Genomic DNA, 21,050 nt, shown 5'->3' on the forward strand with positions numbered 1-21,050 from the left:
ATATTGATAACATACCCTATGTTTACGTCACTTTTCTGAGCATTTCTATTAATTTTCCTCTAAATTATGCGATGATTGCAAACCGAGGACCGTCTCACTTTACTGTTATCCTTTCAGCCAGAGCAATAGAGGGAGCTCATGAGAGGAAAACAAGAGTAATGAGTTATACGAGTTAACTGAGTGTGTGAATCTGCGAAAGATATGCATATGTCCGGTATCAACAAAGGCACAAGGAAGAGACAGATAAAACATTAAACCAAATAAATACACAATTATAATCATATAAGAATTGTCTACATTCCTCAAGCAGTCTCTGATATTTTCCATAAACGTGTGTATTTATTAATGGTTAACATAAGCCTTTAGCATGACGGTGGAAACGCGACTGGCTCTGGCACGCACGACACCAGTAGGAGTAAAATATCACATCATAAGGCTTTGGTGTTAGCATCAGTGACAGGTGAAGTACAGACAGCGGGTTGTTCATGTATTGCAGGGTCAGGATGCTCTAGTCATGCAGCACTTTTGTGGAAGGTCAGTATAAAGGACAAATAAGGGCACGAAAACTGTTTATTGTATTGAGATATTATTAACTATACTAGTGTGGAATTACAAATTTAAGAATCTGTTTAAGATCTGCGGATCCTACATCCTGACCATTTGGCATGACAAGCTCAAGATACAGCAGTGCCTTTGTCTCTATGATAATGTAAAGGTATGGGCGATACTGTCAGACTGATTGGATTAGCACCTATGCATTTGAATGACACAGTTATGCTGATTAGATCATGGCTGGGAAATGTAGAGAATGGGCTGATCCCTCCCCCTTGAATGTATATGAACAACCAAGTCACTGCCTTAGTTAGATTTTGGATGACCACAGCGACGCACAGCGTGTTTCTCAATAAAGAGTAACTTCTGCTTCAAGAGATCCCAAAGTCTCCTGGTCTATGCTTCTGAGATTTCCAACAAGACCATCCTTGTTAAAGAGCTGACCAACATGAAATATTCCATTACTGAACCACTGATTATAAAACAAAGATTTATTCTTAAATAAAATATTCCTATTGTTCCATATGTAACACCGGTGAGGAGAAAAATTATGTTTGTAAATAAGAGTTCATGCCAGAAGAACCTGTTGGTGAAAGTTAGATAGCTTGACAGGGAGTTTTTGGGGATCATAGTTATACATTAAAACATGAAGAAGACAGAATGAGGAAAAATATTCCAAATGGAGGTGGGATTTTTGAGGAAACGATTAAGCCAATTTATTTTAATTGTATTATTTAATGAGTTAAAGTCAAGAAAGTTTAAACCACCCTTATCCTGAGAATTTAATATGACTGATTCTTTTAAATAATGGGGCTTGTTTTTCCATAAAAATTTAGATAAGATTGTGAGGCGAGATAGACCTTCTGCTTTAACAAGCAAACTTCTTCCTTTCAAAGAAAGGTCTCTCTGTAGCCAGCAATTGAACCTTTTTTTTTTTGTTTTTGTAATAATAGGGTTAAAATTTGCAGAGCATCTAAGGTTATCTTTAGTTATCTGTATACCCAAATATGTAACACAATTTTAACTGCAATACCATTAATTGAAGAAGCCATACTATTTTTAACTGGAAGTAATTCACATTTATTAAGATTAAGATGTAAGCCTGAAGCTTTAGAGAAACACTGAATATGTAGGGCTGTTGGTATTTGGAGAGAGTCTTCTAAGAACAGAGCAGTATCATCTGCTAACTGAGTAATAATCTCTGTATTTCCAATACTGATGCCTTTTAGACGGCTTGTTTTGATGTATGAGCTTAGAAATTGTGTCGCAATCAGGAAAATATAGGGAGAGACTGGACATCCCTGTCGAACACCTCGATTTAAGAAAAATCTGGGAGAGGTACAATTACTTAATTTAATTGAACTATTACTGTTCACATGCAACATTTTGATCATATTACAAAAAGGGTCCCCAAAGCCAATTCGTGCTTGAAACAGAAATTCATGTTCTAGCGTATCAAACGCTTTATAATAGTCTAAAAATAAAATAAAGCTTTCTTTTTGAAGTAAATGTGAATAGTCTAACATATCTAATATTAAACGTATGTTGTTTGAAATATGTCTGTTAGGCAAAAATCCAGACTGCGTTTAATCAATAATTGAGTTTAACACACATTTTAGTCTTTTAGCCAGAACTAATGCTATTATTTTGTAGTCATTATTTAGTAAGGAGATTGTATGCCAATTGTCTATGAGAAGGGGATCTTTGTTTGGCTTTGGGATTAGGATAATTATTCCCTGACATAAGGTGGGGGGAAGAAATGTTTTTTCAGTACTTTAAAAACTTGTAATAAAAAGGTGCTATTTTTTTGCTAAACAATTTATAAAACTCTGAGGTGAGTCCATCATTTCCCGGAGATTTTCCATTTTTTAACATATTGTATCAACAATTTCTTTCAAGGTAGGCTAATAGGGCTGTCACAAAAGGCTTTATCTACCATATTCAACTGCTGTACATTCTGGAGAGACTCAAAAAAAATCATTGGCATCTTGGTAGCAAAATTTGGATGTATATAATTCACTGTAAAATTTAGCGCAAAATTTTCCAATAATTTTCTGATCTTCACTTATTGTTCCATCAATTGACGAAAATGACGTAAACTGCAAACCTTATCTTTAAATTGTAAATTGTAGCCTAATATATGTACCTGTTTAGGGGGAAAAGTTTGCAGCAGCAGCAAAATCCACTTAATCAACTTTTTAAACCATACAGTTAAACTAGTTTATTGTTCAGTCTATCGTCGAAACTACTTGTGGTTGTGAAGTGGAGATGCTCGCGCGGCAGCACTGATTCGAAACAAAAGTGTCGGAAGTAGTCCGCATTAACGTACATATGATGTAAAACATGCTATTAAAAGGTCAATTTTTATAACTGCTCATCAGTGAGTGTTTTTTTTTTTTTCTGTGTTTTGGGAACGTCACTGTTATTGCGCTCGTGTTTCTGCACGGACTGTGAAGCTGGTGCACAGCCGGAAGTCTGTTCCACGCTTTGAGACGGTCAGGCGCGAGACGCCACAATAAACAGAGAATATCAAATAATTTAATCGTTAATACAAGACACTAATAATGTCTGACAACGAAGACAAGTGAGTTCCGAGTGCGTTTGCTACAGTCGTTTTGAGATGTTTACTAGTTTAAAGATTTACTAGTGTAAAGTTCGTCAGGCTAAACAGCTCTATGAGATGATTATAAATCAGTAACGTAGTTTATCTGTTTTACAGCTCAGAAAGTTTAACACTGTTGAGTATTTAATGACACGAGTTACTTCATCGAGATTCAGGACAGCCTTTAGGACATTAGCTCACACTGTGAGATTGATCGTGTTTTTGTTTGTTAATTAATTTCGATGTTTGTTTGTTCAGTTTTGATGACGGAGATTTTGATGATGTTGAAGATGAAGAGCCTCTGGATGATCTGGAGAATGTGGAGGATGTGAGAACAAACCTGCTGTTTTTAAACTGATTCCTGCTGATAATTTTGTGTTCTGACTAGAAATAATAGGCTACTAATACACTATATTCTGTTGTAATAGAATAAAATCTTCATATTCATGTAATCTATTTAAGCACCGTTAAGATTTCATTTACTACACTGTGATTTTTTTGTTTTTATTACTTTAATGCAAACTTAATAACACTCATTGTAAAATTCACATTAAAAAGCACTGCTCTTAGACAGGTTGATGCTCACTGTTGTATAACAGTTCATTGTCACTGAATTAAGGGAGTATTTGTAACAAGAATAGTATCGTTTCTTTCGTTTATCTCTGTTGATTGCTGATTAGTTCCAGTCTGTCCTGACAGTTTTGTCTGGTTTGTTCAGGAGGATCAGGAGAACGTCCAGATCCTGCCGGCGGGAGAAGGACAGCAGGCCAATCAGAAGAGAATCACCACTCCTTACATGACCAAATACGAGCGCGCGCGAGTGCTGGGTACGCGAGCTCTGCAGATCGCGTGAGTGACCTCTGACCCCTGCGCAGAAGATATTTCTGATATATCACATCGAGCGCTATCCACCTGTTTCCGTGGGGCGCTACTGTAAAAGAGAACGTGGGTACAATTTCCGGTGAGGCGGCGGAAATAGCATACAATGGTATTTTGTGTGCTAATTTGCAAAGATGCTAAGTGTTTTTCGGATCATTGTTTACTTTGTAAAGTTGTAAACCTTTATGAGAGATGTTGTTACGGCACTCAGGGACAACTAGAGCATCCTGACCCTGCAACACATGAACAACCCGCTGTCTGTACTTCACCTGTCACTGATGCACCAAAGCCTTATGATGTGATATTTTACTCCTACTGGTGTCGTGCGTGCCAGAGCCAGTCGCGTTTCCACCGTCATGCTAAAGGCTTATGTTAACCATTGTGATAATAAATACACACGTTTATGGAAAATATCAGAGACTGCTTGAGGAATGTAGACAATTCTTATATGATTATAATTGTGTGTTTATTTGGTTTAATGTTTTATCTGTCTCTTCCTTGTGCCTTTGTTGATACCGGACATATGCATATCTTTCGCAGATTCACACACTCAGTTAACTCGTATAACTCATTACTCTTGTTTTCCTCTCATGAGCTCCCTCTATTGCTCTGGCTGAAAGGATAACAGTAAAGTGAGACGGTCCTCGGTTTGCAATCATCGCATAATTTAGAGGAAAATTAATAGAAATGCTCAGAAAAGTGACGTAAACATAGGGTATGTTATCAATATATTTCTAAATGTGAAAGCCTTTGGACTTTAAAGCCTTAATGGAGTTGATTTGTGCGCTCTTGTGATCGTAAATAAATGGAAGCAGGTGAAACTGAATAGGTATGTGGTTTTTTTTTTATGTCAATATAAATATCAGTTAGATTTAGCATGATTGATGTGCACTCCTGACATAAATTAATAAATTACTGTTACTGTAAAAAATTTTTATTGTAAAACATTCAAATATTGATGCTGGAATCCAGCCTGTTTACTTCAAACCGGAAGACACTCCCACTTTTGACGCAAGGGCTCATGGGGCATAGGAAACTTGTGGATAGAGCTGAGATTTGTTATGCTAATGTTGCATTGATGATCAGTGACATCACTTCCTGTGTGACAGGATGTGTGCGCCGGTGATGGTGGAGCTGGAAGGAGAGACGGATCCGCTGCAGATCGCCATGAAAGAGCTCAAGTACGACGACACACACATTTTTATCAGTGATTCTCAACATTTTTCACTCGAGGACCTTTTAACATATATTGCTTGTGGTATAAAAACATCAGCTGAATGAATTAATGTAAATGTGTTGGTCATGGATGAGAACAGCTGTCTGTCCACCTATCTCACAATATCTGAAATGAAATCTTGCTATCAACGTTCATATGTGGCAGCAACATGTTAATACATGCTAGCAAGATGTTAATTCATGTTAGCAGTGTGTGAAATCATACTAGCAATGTTTTAAATCATGATTGCAACATTTTAAATAATGCTAACAACATGTTAAATCATGTTAGCTGCATGTTAAATCATCTTAGCAACATGTTAAATCATGCTAGCTGCATGTTAAATCATCTTAGCAACATGTTAAATCATGTTAGCTGCATGTTAAATCATCTTAGCAACATGTTAAATCATGCTAGCTGCATGTTATTTCATGTTAGCAAGATGTTAATTCATGTTAGCAACATGCTAATTCATGTTAGCAGCATGTTAAATCATAATAGAAATGTGTTAAATCATGTTAGCAATGTGCTGAATCGTACTACCTCCTGTGTTAAAGCATGTTAGCATCATGTTGAATCATGGCAAGTATGTGTTAAATCATACTAATTCATGCCATCAACATGTTAAACCATTTTCGCAGCTTGTTAATCATTCTTCCACCCTTGTATGGATAAAAACAGAAATTTCTCAGAATAATTGTGTCCTAATATGTTGCTGTTATCGATGTGTGTTCCTCAGGAGCAGGAAGATTCCCATCATCATCCGCCGGTATCTTCCTGACGGCAGTTATGAGGACTGGGGCTGCGACGAGCTCATCATCACCGACTGACGTCCACACACTCGCTCTGATCACGTGATCGTCGCTGTCAGACGTCAGATCTGTGTGTTACAGCAGTGTTTACAGCAGGTCTCATCTGCTCTGCTCTGGTTTATAGTGTGGAGGATTAACTTCATCCTGCAGTTCTGGTGTTTGTCCACATGAGGGCAGCACAAACACACCATAAACACCCAGACTCTGAATCCCTTATTTAAAGTTTATTTGTCTGTTTTATTCATGCATAATTAAACCTTTTTGTAGTTAATGATATCCCTGTGTGTTTCTCTTTGTTGTTGTGAAAATACTGTGATGTCAGTCGATTCACAGTGAATTGCTTCGTTGTTTAAAGTTGAAACTGAGTGAAATATCACAAATGTTTATAAATGAATTAAATACAGTTTGAACTCAATATATAACAGGCTGTCTTTATGATATTGAAATTAATCTTAATGCACTTGAAATTTTTAGGAAAGCAAACATTAAATTAAATGTTGCTGTTTTAGTTTCAGACTCTTTGCAGAAATGACAATCATTAATAGACATCTGTGGATCAGGAACAGGTTTAAGCTATTTAACCAGCAAAGATCAGCAATTCCTTTATACACAAGTTTGGTATTCATCAACATGAGTGGATTTATTTATATATATATATATATATATATATATATATATATATATAATGTCAATAATTTATACCCTGTATAGCCACATACACACCTTAATTCGGTTGCCGATTCACCTTTGAGTGCTTAATCCGGTTCTGTTCACACACACTTCAGTAATTCCAGAGTGACAACCGCATTCTACAGCCGGATGAACCGTATAATATGCCTTAAAGATCTGTTATGCACTCTCATGTGGTTAACTGGACTGTTTTACCATAGTAAATACCTGCTGTTTGAAAGTAGCACTTTGGTTTCTGTTTTCTGATATTTCCTGAGAGCCTGAAATGCTGATGCAAACATGAGTTCCTCTATGAGTGAGTTACAGATGAGACACATTAAACCTCAAACGCAGATGTGTCGTGTTACTTCCTGTTTATTATTATTATTATTGACTCTCTGATGTGATGTCTGAGGCAGAAGAACTCCAAATGTTCAATTTTGTTGAAAGTGCAGTAGTAGTAGTGTGCGTTAGTCATTTATGCTGAGATCAATCACTAAATTTAGTCAATCACTAAAATAAATTATTATTTAATATAAAATGACGTGATTGGAATAGGAAATAAACTATTTCACCTAATCAGTTTCCTTGTCTCTTCCACTGATCTGTGAAGTAAAAAAATGACTTAAGCGAATATATATTTTTGAGCTCTTATTTAGTACGCTGTAGAATCTGTCGATATGTTTTAAAGCCCCCACAAGGGGCCGCAGTTGAGTTTAATATTTTAGCCTTATGTAAATCGTATTTTTACTTTCGATTTAGTAAATGTTTCCAACGCAGTGACAAAATGGCGCACAGTGCAGGTAAGATGTGAATAAAATATGTTAGCATGTTAAAAGTGTTTTTAATGATCCATCATAATATAATCGTAAGCAACTAAGCGTCTCGCTTTTATCATTAATTTTTGGAAATACTTAAGGTTGGCTATTCAAAGGTAGCAAAGGTTAATAAAACATAGGCCTACACTTTTCGTATAACACACAGATACATATAGTAAAAATCATTAAACGTGTAGCCTCTTGTGTCGTTTTCTGTTAAGACTGTGTACTATAGTTGTGTTTGCATTTAGCTATAAGTGGTTATTTCGTGTGTTTTTTTTGTTTTGTTTTTTTTGGACTTTTTCAGAAATTACACGAATCATTTCGGTGAAAGAAAAGATGAAACGCGAGTTTAGGAATCACAACGAATTCTGAATAATTTCAGTCATGCATTTCACCTTATCTAGATTCACAAACAGTTTGTGTTCTTGTGTGTTTTGTAGTGGGGAGAAGTAGTCCAGAGTTCAATCGCCCAAACAGTAAGTCATTAAATTGTTTGGCAGCAACAGAAAAGTATTATTTTATTATAAGTCCTGAGTGCTGTGACACATTTATCAATGGTATTTTATAGATACATCTGGCTATTTAATACAGCAGCAAGTTATTTGTTGCTAAATGAGACATCATGTTTATGCTTGATTTGTCATGAAATCATCAGCAAGTGAAACTGACTGAAAACTGGTCAGTGTTTGATTAGATTTTTAAGTGCAGATTTTTTAAGTGATAGATTTTTTAAGTGCACTGATAGTAGTGTGTGATGTGTGAATTAGACATAGCCTACTAAATGTCTGATCTGACTCTTTGCAGTGAGGATTGTTCTTCTGGGGAAGAGCACGTCAGAAAACAGTCGTGTGGGAAACTTCCTGTTGGGACGAGCAGCGTTTGACAGTGAAGCTCCTCCAGATGTTGTAGAGAGAGTCGGAGGAAGATTGAAGGACAGACATGTGATAGTCATCAACAGTCCTCAGCTGCTCCAGACAAACATCTCAGATCATCAGATCACACAGAGAGTGAGAGAGAGTGTGAATCTGTCTCATCCAGGACCTCATGCGTTCATACTCGTACTGCAGTTTAATGACTTCACTGAGGAGGACATGACAAGAGTGAAATATGTGCTGAAACAATTCAGTGAAGAGGCGATTAAACGCACTATAATGATCACGACTGATGAAGGAGCATCTGTGAAAACTAATGAATTAATTCAACAATTATCTGCAGAGTGTGGAGGAAGACATGTTCAACTAGACAATGAAATAGAGGAATGGCTGTCTGAAATAGATCAACGGATAGAGATGACTCTGAAAGAAAACAGTGAAGAATTTCTCACATGTGAGCTATATGATTATGCAGAAGGATCATCAGTAGATGAAGATCCGAACACATCTTCTGCTTCTCCCAGAACAAAGGAAGATCCTGATTCAAAGGATGATGAACAACACCAAGACACTCATACAGAGATGAAGAAATCAAAAGGTTTTATTCATCAAATAAAATCCTTATGTAAGTTTTCAAAAAAAAAAAAAAAAAATCATAACCTATAAAAACATGATTTCTTTTACACTTGATAATGTAAACAGTATAATGTAGGGATCCTATACTTATCATTTCTAGGGGTGTGCACAAATAGTTGAATATTCAAATATAGACATATATATGAACAATATGAAAAATTGGCTTAGCATACCGGTATCTTTGTGTCTCTGCAACATCTGTCAGCGCAGCGCATTTTCTCACCCGAGCATATGTTGATATTATTGTTTTTCTCAATATGAACACAATAACAATATACTGACTCGAGTGTATGTTCTGTACGATATCTGGTGCAGCCTGCTTTATCAGCGTTTTTCAGTGTTTTTCATTCGTGCTGCTTGAGCTTTAATACTTTTGTTCTTTATATTTATACATATTGTGTCTTTATATTAAGAACTAAACTAAAAGAAATAACATTAGCTTGATATGTATATTGCCTTATTGTAAGCTTGTTCAGAAATGGTGAAAAAATAACATCTTTCTCGTTTAACGTCATTTAAATAAATGAATATTCGAATATTGTTTTTTTTATGAGCCCAAATATTCTAATAGGCCTGCAATATTTTTGAAAAATGCCCATCCCTAATAATTTCCCAGTTTATATAATGGAAAAGCAGGTCATATAAATTTTTTTTTAGTGTGGTCAGAGATGCTCTTATGAGATGCTTGTAAACAGAGATTGGACAACAGTTAAACAAGGTTTCAGTCATGCTTTATTGTGTATTGAATCATGACATTTGCACTGCAGTGTTCATCATCTCAAGACCATGTAATTAAGACAATGAAAATTGCTATAGTCATCCTTTTTTTCTTTTTTTTCTTTTTTTTTTACTTACAGGGGCTTCCAAAGAACAAAGTCCAAAGCAAATTCAGCCAAAGGGTAAGTTTATAAATTGAGTATATGCAAGTTTCATTTGATTCTACATGTAATAAATAGCTATAATAAAATGCATTTTTAAAAAAGAGCAAGTAAAATACTTTGTTGTTGTTGTTGTTGAAGGAGGTGTAAGTGGCATCAGAAAACAGAAGCTGAACTTGGTGCTGTGTGGAAGTGATGAAACACTGAAGGCCTCTGTATCCAACTATATAAGAAAAGAAAATAATAAAAATGTTCTGATCAGTCTGGTGGAGCTTCCAGCTCTCAATCGGCTCTCAGAGGAGGAAGTGATGTCTCAGACTCTACGCTGTGTGTCTCGCTGTGATCCTGGAGTTCATGTTTTCCTCCTAGTTATTCCTGCTGGTTCACTGACTGATGAACACAAAGCAGAAAAGGAGAAGATCCAGAAGATATTCAGCTCAAGAATCAACAAACACCTCATGGTTCTCATAATCCAAGAGAAGAGCATGATTAGCAATCTGAATATACTTCACACATCTATCCAGACACTTGGAGGTCATCATTTTGTTCTGGAGAACAGCTCACAGGTTCCTGCTCTACTGGAGGATGTGGAGAAAATAGTAAAGGAGAACAATAGAAATTGCTATACCACCTTGATGTACCTTCAGGTTCAAGTAGAACTGGAGAGAAACAAGCACAAAGCTGAAATAGAGCAACTGAGAAAAACTGTGACGAAAACTCATTCAACAGCAGGTAGGAGTTCATGTATTAACTGGTATTGTAATTTAAAATAATTTTACAGTTTCATTTTGTTCTTAATGTTACATTTCAAACAAGGCAAGACAAGTAATATAGCACATTTCATACACAATGGTAATTCAAAGTGATTTTCATAGAAAAGAAATTTTAAAAATCATAAAATAATCACAATAGATCCATAAGCAATAAGTAATTAAAATGATTCTTGAATCACTAAGTTCGGGGTACCCCTATATGGAGTCTAAGGAATCAAGTCAGGTTTGCTATTTTACACTATAACACTCTCTTCTAGCATCCCTTCACTCTTGTGGGGGTGTTTGCACACCGATGCACTGTCTGCCCGAAATGGCTTAAGTGACCCCATGAGTGCATAAAACCCAGAAATGTACTGCTTGCCTCTGACGGCTCCCAGCAACCTTTTCAACCCCATTGGGATGCCTATAATACACTTGTTGCTACACAGATGTATATTCACACTAACCTACTATCCCAGGCCTTTCGTCTCTTCACTCACATCTGAGGATGCAAACCCGTATTGCTCTCCTTTCTCTCAACCTCTTCCACCCAGACAGCCCTAACCAAATATAAATCTTAAAAAACAAAGATAATTAATACAATGATTAAAAGAATAAAGATATTACATTAAGATAAAGTGCAGTCAATGCGGACACATCACAGTGCTCAATCAGTAAATGCACAGCAAAACAGATGTGTTTGAGTCTGGATTTGAATGTGGCTACTGTTGCAGCACATCTGATCTCAGATCAGACTCTCTTTGCTCTGAGTGATCTGTTAGGTTTATATTCTATGAGCATATCTGCAATGTATTGAGGTCCTAGGCCATTGAGTGATTTATAAACAAGTAACAGTACTTTAAAATCAATTCTAAATGCAAACAAGTGCATGAAAGTTAAACTCCTGCAGACAATCAGTAGATTAGCATGTAAACTGTTCAAATAAAACAGTTTGTGACGAGAAACAGGGTGACGAGAAAGTTATTTTATTCAGTTCCAGAAATAAATCCACTCTGGCACTCAGTCTTGCACATCAAAACATAAACTTAAAATCACAGTCCAAACATGTAGTCTCTCTCTTCATCTCCCAGGTCTGCAGACCACTTATTTTTCATCTTTTCACCAGTTACTGGAATTAGAGAAAATTGTAAATCATACGTTAATTCAATACGTCAATACGTTAAAACTATGTAATCCAAATTAATGGAAATTGTATATGCAATTCAAATACATAAATCTTATATTTAGACAGAAATGAATTTTTTGTTGTTTTTTTTAGTGTAGGGTCTCAACAACACTGGTAATGTTTTGATATGGTGCTGTATGAGGTCAGGTTTTTTTCGTCCCACTTCTGCTTGGTTCTAATCCACACATGCACATTCCAACTTAAAATTCATTCCGTGTTCACTTAGAATGATTTTCTTCCTGACCTGACCAATCCTGCTAAATTTAGACTTGTTTTCAGAATCTCACATTTAAATTTCCCCTAAAGAAATGTGGGTAACAAATATAAAATGTTGGCTATACAAGAATTGTATTTATTTGATTTGTCATGATATTGTCAACAATGTAAAAAAACATGTCACAGAGAACAATAGGCTAACTCAAACACAACATCTGTCACTCAAAATAAGCCAAAAATAATAATAGGCTGAAGGAAAACTGTTGGCTTACTGCAAAATGAAAAAAAAATAACACCTATGCAAGGATGCCACTCACTGGCGATGATTTTAGTACTGAATGTCTCTCCTCCAAAATCTGAATGTTCTCTCTGTGCACTCGTGGCCATGATGCAAATCACATCATGCCAGGTTGTTTAAGGCAGGGAACTGGGAACTGTGTGAATGCCACCACTGTTTTTTTTTTTTTTTTTAAATAATAATAAATAAATAAACAACAACTGACATATAATCACTCATTTACATACTCCAGTGAGAGAGAAAAGAGAGTGGGAAAAAATACAAATAAAATATTCATTCTTTTATATAATCCAGTATGTTAGAAGAAAAACATTGCCAAGCATGGATAGTTTTAGGTTTGGCCTTATTAATTTGTGCTGTTGTACATTCATAGGTCACTATTTTAAGAAGACTGCAAAAACCACTGCAGTTTTGTTCACTTCACTGCCCACTCTCATCCAAAGTACACCAGAGGTACAGACCGTTACTATCTTTGATTCTGACATTTACTCCTGCACCACAAAAAAATCTGATCAGGTCCCGCAGTTCCCACTGGAGATCCGGGGGAATGCAGACCTCTAATCTGTGCAACGCGGCAGGACTGAAAGCTTCTGTGGCATTTGTCCTGTGTCTGGAGAAAATTCTCAATTAAGAGCCACCCCAACATGTTGGGTTTTGCTCTGAGTTCCAGGACATAGGCCTACTGAATTTCACTACAGATGTTTGAAGGCCCCTCCTCCCAAGCATCTCTAATGACTTTGAGCACCCCATGGTGCTGCCATCCATAGAAAGCTTGAATGGGGAAAACCTAGCGGTGGATTTTAATCAGTGATTAAACCATTCGATGCTGGTGTGTATCAATTTAATGCCCAAAAGTTTGTATAATTCGCTTATGTGCTTGAAATAAATACTGTGCCTTCATCGGTGAGAATCTCCACACTCTTTGCAGAGATGGTGTGTAACAGCAATGCTTTCGGGTATCATGTTGCATAGTCCACTAGAACTAATTCAAAACAATGGGTGCATTCTGAATGTACTAATGGCTCGATGAGGTCCATACCAATACTCTCGAAAGGGACCTCCACAAGTAGTAATTGCACACCACTAGCAGATGCTCTCGAGAATGCCCAGCCAAAGCAATCTATGAGATGTGCTAGTGTCTTTACTTCCCCTAAGTGACATGTCATCGGACTACAGTGAGCTGCCTGGAAAAGCCTTTCCTAATGGCTTGTTGGTACTAATAATTGGGTTGTATCTTCTTTGGTCTATGTGTCTTGGGCCATCTGAAACAACCTATCTCTTATAAAAATAGCGATAGGAGAGAGTGGCTGATCAGGCTGAAATAACTGAAGCCTTTCATCATGAGACTGCTCCAGAGGGAAGTCATTTAACTCAGGTGGTGTTAGCTCCACCTTTGTTCTCATTTCCTCTGAGTCAGTCTGTGCATCAGGCTTTGTTGAATGGAGGTTTAGTTACAGCCTAAGTCCACCAAAGCCTAATATCCATCTTCTGCCACAGCAGCAGAAGGATGGTCAAGAGAGTGGGGAGAGGCGGATGTGTCGCAGAGGCTCGGTTCTCTCCAAAACGCCCCCTTGTGTCCCATATCGAGCCCCCTGGGAAAACTTAGGCTTGACTACCTCTTCCCCGCTGTGGAGTTCGAGGGGGTGCGTTGCTCCGTGACCTGGGAATGGGGATATGGTGAGAGAGAGGGAATAACAGGAAGAGAGGAAGAAGGGCTGAAGAGAGATTAGTGATAGACTCTCCTTTCCCAGGGCATGCCATCAGATGGTCTTCTGCCAGCATTCCGGAGATGTTGGGCCATCACTAAAGGTCGACCACAGTATCCCAGCTCTATTGACCGAAATCTTTTTGACCTCATTACAGCTCGTCTCTGCACTCGTTCCCCCGCTGCAGACTTTCTGTGCGTTCACACCGCCGCCAGCAGGAGCATCAACATTCGCCTTGGCCGCCCTGCCAACAACGCTGTACTGTTCGTTCACACCGCAGACGGCGGGAGGGTCAAAGTAAATGACAAGTCGCGTCAACCAATCGGAAGCCTCTCAAGCGAGGACCTCTACATTCCAATTGGTTGCCGCCGAACCACGTCATAGCTCATTACCATAAAGTTAACCTGATTTTAACTCTCCTCGACGCTCTCACCGTCCAAGACGCACCGCGCCGCTCTCACCGGAGCTCGCCGCCGGCTCTCATTGAAAATGAATGACTAGCGCCACTTTGACGCTCTTGCCGCCGGCGGTGTGAACACACAGTTTGATTTACCACACCCCCCTTAGCCAGATAGCACATATAGCACACTGAAATGCACAAAATCAGCTATGTTTCTGTTCTTGTAATCGCAAGTGTCTCTAAAAGTGAGACAAAGCAGATTCTCTCAGATTTAGTCACAGTACACAATGGTATATTTTATACAACATAATAGTATAGATCGAAAATCAGAGCATTAGTGTAACTACTTGCTGGTTATTAAACAGTCCATGATTATAAAGTACTGATGTCCATGCGTTTTTATGGAACACCGTGAAAACTAGACACAAACAGAAACAAACAACATAGTTTTACACACAACACCGCTAAACCACAAATCAAATAAAGGATATACAAAATAATAAAATTTTTACTGTGTTTTCCTGGTAACAAGCAGTAGAGTAGTCAGGAGCTGAATTCACATGTTGACGCTAATACTTCCAGGTTAAGTAAATCCAGAAGAGTCACATGACATTCAGCTGGTAGACAACTGAGAGTTAAACAATAATAAAGTACAATACCAACAAAAATGAAATTAACTCACATACATAGAAATACATATTACACATACAAATTATAAGATCATGAAAAACAAACATTAACCTCTTGAAAATCAATATTGTCATACATAACCCACAGCTGACCTATTAGTGTCAGCTACAATTAGCATTTAGTTTGTGTGTTTCTGGATAATTTCATTGTAATGACAGTTTCTTTTGTGGTTAGCAGGTGTAACACATGATGAAGATCTGAGGATTGTGCTGCTGGGAAAGACGGGTGTGGGGAAGAGTGCAACAGGAAACACCATACTGAGAAGAGACATGTTTGAATCAATACCTAATCCATCCTCAGTGACCAGAGAGTGTCAGAAAGAAACATCTGAGTTCAACGGAAGACGGATAACTGTGATCGACACTCCAGGACTGTTTGATACTGAAGTTGATAATGAAGAGACCTTGAAGGAGATTGTGAAGTGCATCTCAATGGCGGCACCTGGACCACATGTGTTTCTGCTGGTGCTTCAAGTGGGACGATTCACTCAAGAGGAGAAAGATGCAGTGAAGATGATCCAGGAGATGTTTGGAGACAAATCCAGAATGTACACCATAGTACTGTTCACCAGAGGAGATGAACTTGGAAAAGCAAAAATTGAAGATTATGCTGAACGAAATGGTAGCTTAAAGAACATCATCCATCAGTGTGGAAACAGATACCATGTGTTCAATAATAAACAGGCTAAAGATCAGATGCAGGTTTCTGAGCTGCTGGATAAGATTGACTGGATGTTGACAGTAAATGGAGGGAGTTTCTACACCAATGGGATGTTCCAGCAGGTGGAGAAGAAAATCAAAGAAGAACAAGAGAGAATCATGAAAGAGAAAGAAGAGGAGATCAAGAGAAATGAAGAAGAGCTGAAAACCAAATATGAAGCTAAAATAGAACAAATGAAGAAAGAAAAAGAGAGAGAAAGACAAGAGATGCAGAATGAACTGAGAAGAACTGAAGAGGAATTCAAAAAGAGAGAGGAGGAGATCAAGAAAGAGACCAATGAAACCCTTCGAGACGAGATGAAGAGAAAACTGGAGGAGCACAAGAAACAAATTGAAGAGGAGAATGAAAGAAAGGAAAAATCTTTAGGAGAAATGCAACAGAGCTTCATTAAACTCCTGGAAGAAAAACACGAGAAAGACAAACAAAAACTTCAGGAGAAAATTCAACATGAAACTAGACAACAAGCCGAATGTGAATTTAGTGAAAAACTTACCAAAGAAGTAAATAAAGCTTTAGAAGAAGCTGAAGCGAAACTACCAAATACAGCCAAACGAGCTCGTGACTGGAATCGCTATTTTCCTGTTCTTGGAGGAGCTGCTGGAGGAGCTGTTGGTGCTGTTGAAGATATTCTCAAAAATATGTAACTTAAAGTTGAATTCAGGTAAATCTTTTGAAGCACACATTAACATATTGTTAAAAAAAAAAAAAAAAAAAAATACTGTTGCCTTTGTATCAGTTGCCTTCTCTTTATTAAACTGCAATTAGTTACCTGTACATCAGGGGGCGCTCTAGCCTAATAAGGCATGTTGGAAGGTAGTAGGAAGTTAGTGCTCTATCCTCTTTCTGTGTTTAGCTTACACTTTTAGACTTTTTTTATAGTTCATATATTATCATTTTTGTGTGTGTAATTTTTTTTATACTTTCTCCACCAGCCCAAGCATCAGTGGCATGCACGGCGGAGTGATGGGCTTGAGCCCCTGCCTCTTTGATTACAAAAGTGAAAGTGCTCCCACGTTCCCATTTCTCTGTGATTTCTACTGAGGGAGACCCACAACCCTTCACCACATTCCTTCGACCCCATGTTCTGATTGTATAGTGATGGAGTGTTTGTTTTTTGTTTTGTTTTTTTATCTTTGTACATGTTTGTTTTTTCATGTACAACTATGATTATCAGCTAGTCAGTGTGCATGATTCATTTCCAAAAACTAAAGATGATTTTATCATGTAACACAAGTTTTTGTTTCTGAGCATGACTGAAATATTTCTGGAACAGAAATAGTTTATCATGAAATTCAACCAGAGAACCAGATAAAATATAATGAATAATGAATATTGAGTTGTCTTTTTTATATGCCTAGTTTATCTCTGTATGTGGCACGTAAGGGCAATTTTAGTTTGCTTTTTTAATTCAATATTGTGTTGGAATTTTTTAATCATATCATTTCTTTTCCTTGCAGGAATAACATATGCTTTTAAAACCTAAATGTCCCCAAAAGGGAAAAGGATATTATTGAGTAATCAACAAACTAATAAACACATGATTTGGGCAGATCTTGCTTTACCTAGTAACAAGGGTTTGACATATGAAGAACCAATCATATTGTAGAATGCTTTGCCATGCTCCTATCCTATATAATCTCTTGTATTCTTTTTGCTGGTGGGATTCTCTGTGATTGATACGAGGTCCTCCGGCTGTGAATAAAGTATATTCAAAGGCAATTCCTGGAGTCTGGTTATTGCTGCACAGCAAGTTAAGGAAAGACCTTCCCAAGTCATAATGTTCAAAAGGGTCAAGAAGTTGACTGACTCATGTTAGCTGCATGTTATTTCATGTTAGCAAGATGTTAATTAATGCTAGCAAGATGTTAATTCATGTTGGCAAGATGTTAAATCATCTTAGCAACATGTTAAATCATGCTAGCAACATGCTAATTCATGTTAGCTGCATGTTAAATCATCTTACCAACTTGTTAAATCATGTTAGCTGCATGTTATTTCATGCTAGCAACATGTTAATTCACGTTAATTGTTAATTATAGTGTGGTTTAACTTCATCCTGCAGTTCTGGTGTTTGTCCACATGAGGGCAGCACAAACACACCATAAACACCCAGACTCTGAATCCTTATTTAATGTTTATTTGACTGTTTTATTCATGCATAATTAAACCTTTTTGTAGTTAATGATATCCCTGTGTGTTTCTCTTTCTTGTTGTGAAAATACTGTGATGTCAGTCGATTCACATTGAATCGCTTCATCGTTTAAAGTTGAAACTGAGTGAAATATCACAAAGGTTTATAAATGAATTAAATACAATTTAAACTCAATATATAACAGGCTGTCTTTATGATATTGAAATTAATCTCAATGCAGAAATATTTTAAGTTCTCATTGTGGGTGTAAACCCACATGGAAAGAATCTATATGTGGATATATGCGCATATATGAAACCTATATGCAGTGTATATGCACATATATGCTGCATATATGCACATATATGATAATATATATGCTGCATATATGCATATATATACTGCATATATGCTGCATATATGCCATATATACTGCATATATGCTGCATATATGCGTATATATGCCATATATAGGCAAAATTGAGGTGCATATATGTGCATATACAGGAAATATAGGTCTCCTGTATTGCTTCTTCATATCCACATATAAGCCCTATACATAAAAGATATGTCTTCTATATAGCTAATGGCAGGATCTGGTCATTTTGTAGCTCATATCTCATTTTTGACTGTCATACATGATGCCTAGCTCATATTTTCTATTATCAAGGCAAAAACTAAGAATTAATGAAAAACAATTATGCAAGAACTTATGTATGTGCGAACATGTGAAATTGGTATCACATGTAATTGGCATGTTATGGAATTTAACTACACTCTAAAAAAAAATCGGTTCTTCAGCGGTTCTTTGGGGTGGTTAAGGTGCTATATAGCACCACTACCTTATAAAGAACCTGTAAAGCCCCTGTATGGTTCTTCAGCGGTTCTTTGGGGTGGTTAAGGTGCTATATAGCACCACTACCTTATAAAGAACCTGTAAAGCCCCTGTATGGTTCTTCAGCGGTTCTTTGGGGTGGTTAAGGTGCTATATAGCACCACTGCCATAAAAAGAACCCGTTAAGCCTCTGTATAGTTCTTTAAAGGTTCTCTAACTCTCTTATTCTCTTAGTTTAGGTGGGGAAAGGATTAAAAACAACATTAAATTACAGTGTATTTTCTAAACATAACCTGGTTCTCAACCTTTTTGTACCCAAGCCCTCTGTAAAAGTGAATATGGGTGTAAGTTGGATTGCTATAACTATTTGAGTCTAATTACTTCTTCTTTCTGCGAATTGCTCTCAATATTGTACACTCAACTACTCAAATATCTCACTTTCAGCCAAAGGATAATTTCTCTTTAAGGACCCCGTGACAGACGTTTTTTTTCTGACGTCATGACTCACGAGCCTTTCTCGAGTTTTCTGCTCGGCCGCCATTAATTTCCCCTGGACTCGGATGAATTAAGGTAGGTTGGAAATGTTTTAATTAATATACTCGATAATGCAAAGGTTGAACATGTGTTTTAGCTGTTTATGAGTTAATTAACGTTGTTTGTGAACATGAATACTAACGAAATCGTATCTAACCGAATTTTTGAATTTGCGCGGCCTGCAAAAATTCGGTTAGTTACGATTTCAACTTTTCTATTCTATACAAGATGTTGAATTTACTCGTTTTATTCTAAAGAAATGTATTCAGTTTGGACCATGTAAGTATGTCTCTAAATAATTTTTAAAAGAAACGTCTCTACCGTGTATGTAGCGTGTACTATTTGAAATGCTGCGGGCAGGAAGTGCGTGGGGAGCGGGAGAGACGCTCGAGTCGAGGCTGAGGGGATCCTCGCATTACAGTTATTGAGTTTAGGTTTTTAAATTAATGTTTGTCAGTTCTTTTATTTGTCTCTTTCACGTTAGCTCTGATTTATTGATCTATTTGTTCGACCAAAATGACGAAGAAAGTCTGTGAGTAAAGACATACTTAAGGCTTATTTCATTTGACTAGCGCGAGGTGTTTTTTTTATCCTGTTTTTTTTTTTAGTAGAATGAAATGGTTGCGTATTTACACAACTAATTAATTACTTGCACTGTCTGCAGCAAACAAGTTTTTTTCATTTATAAACACTGATTCCCCTCCCCCTTTTAGGATCTAAAACTCTTCAATGTTTGACGACTAAGGACACTTTGCAATAACTTTACATGGTAAGTAATTTCTATAAAAACGGCTATAATTGTTAAAGGCAGGGTAGGTAAGAAATTTTGTTCCAAATTTGTTTAAACTTTCTATATATATCCATGCATAATTAAAATGTAAGTACTCTGATAAAAAGAGTATAAAAATCGAGTGACTCTAGACCGTTTAATCTGTATTAAACACAGCTCATTATTTCCATTCGGGACGAAACACAGGATTGGCTAAGGCGACTGTCACTCTCTCGCAACCATGGCAACCACCCTTTTGCCACACATGACCTGCCCACTTGCGCGCGCACGTTTGATTTGGGGAATTCAAGAGGCACGCGATCATAGGAATACCAAAACAAGGGCAGAGAAACAGCAAGCAAAATTCACAGTACCGGCCTATGCAGTTAGTGAAGGCAAACCAGGCAAAAAAAGGAAGACAGTAACAGTACAAGAAAAGGCAATGAACAAAAAGTCTTTGGATAAACAAAGAAATAAAACGCGAGTTAATATCAGACAGTAAAGGTTAATATCGGCGTGGCTTTCCAGCGATGGCGAGAACTGAGGGAACTCAAGGGGCTGAAAAGTGACTCCTTGATGGCTTTATTTCTGCTGGACAGGTAAATCTTTCTTTTTGTATTTTGATCATACATTTTTTTTTTTTTTTTTTTCATGAAGCATGTGTCATTAGCACATGTAGCTGCGTAATATAGCTAACATAACATTACTCAGCGAGCCGTTGTAGAGACTATAAATAATCTATAGGCCTAGCTCAAGATGATAGCTATAGTGTTGAATTGTGCATAATTTTGCTTTAGATAACTAAATACATGTTTAACAGATAGTAGGCCTAACGTTACTCCGCATCTAGGAACTTTTCTTAGAACTATATTTACC

General features: G+C 37.1%; 3 protein-coding genes across 5 annotated transcripts in view; all 3 read left to right on the top strand.

The window, feature by feature from the left end:
* Positions 1-21,050, top strand: part of LOC137017073 (zinc finger protein 502-like) — a 634,288-nt gene that overhangs the window by 266,828 nt on the left and 346,410 nt on the right. The gene's annotated exons all lie outside the window — the stretch shown is intronic.
* On the top strand, positions 2,997-6,356 carry polr2f (RNA polymerase II, I and III subunit F). The gene is made up of 5 exons (XM_067381080.1): positions 2,997-3,136; positions 3,413-3,482; positions 3,873-4,003; positions 5,143-5,214; positions 5,989-6,356. The coding sequence occupies exons 1-5, from the start codon at positions 3,117-3,119 to the stop codon at positions 6,077-6,079; spliced, it is 384 nt and encodes a 127-aa protein (XP_067237181.1). The 5' UTR covers positions 2,997-3,116; the 3' UTR covers positions 6,080-6,356.
* On the top strand, positions 7,478-18,050 carry LOC137017081 (GTPase IMAP family member 8-like). 3 transcript variants are annotated; one of them, XM_067381026.1, is made up of 7 exons: positions 7,478-7,533; positions 7,992-8,027; positions 8,356-9,048; positions 9,917-9,958; positions 10,079-10,669; positions 15,360-16,566; positions 16,838-18,050. In XM_067381026.1, the coding sequence occupies exons 1-6, from the start codon at positions 7,518-7,520 to the stop codon at positions 16,547-16,549; spliced, it is 2,568 nt and encodes an 855-aa protein (XP_067237127.1). In that variant the 5' UTR covers positions 7,478-7,517; the 3' UTR covers positions 16,550-16,566; positions 16,838-18,050. The 3 variants fall into 3 exon arrangements, with proteins under 3 accessions (XP_067237127.1, XP_067237128.1, XP_067237129.1); XM_067381027.1 differs by having other exon boundaries at positions 15,363-16,566; XM_067381028.1 differs by lacking the exon at positions 7,992-8,027 and having other exon boundaries at positions 7,501-7,533.

Source organism: Chanodichthys erythropterus, chromosome 3 (genome assembly GCF_024489055.1).
Source record: "Chanodichthys erythropterus isolate Z2021 chromosome 3, ASM2448905v1, whole genome shotgun sequence".
In the NCBI taxonomy this organism is placed as follows: Eukaryota; Metazoa; Chordata; class Actinopteri; order Cypriniformes; family Xenocyprididae; genus Chanodichthys; species Chanodichthys erythropterus.

Coding starts and splice junctions, on each gene's coding strand:
- LOC137017081 (XM_067381026.1), top strand. Junction 9,049..9,916: donor TCATCAAATAAAATCCTTAT/GTAAGTTTTCAA, acceptor TTTTACTTACAG/GGGCTTCCAAAGAACAAAGT. Junction 9,959..10,078: donor AAAGCAAATTCAGCCAAAGG/GTAAGTTTATAA, acceptor TTGTTGTTGAAG/GAGGTGTAAGTGGCATCAGA.
- polr2f (XM_067381080.1), top strand. CDS start 3,117: ATGTCTGACAACGAAGACAA. Junction 3,483..3,872: donor ATCTGGAGAATGTGGAGGAT/GTGAGAACAAAC, acceptor TGGTTTGTTCAG/GAGGATCAGGAGAACGTCCA. Junction 4,004..5,142: donor ACGCGAGCTCTGCAGATCGC/GTGAGTGACCTC, acceptor CCTGTGTGACAG/GATGTGTGCGCCGGTGATGG.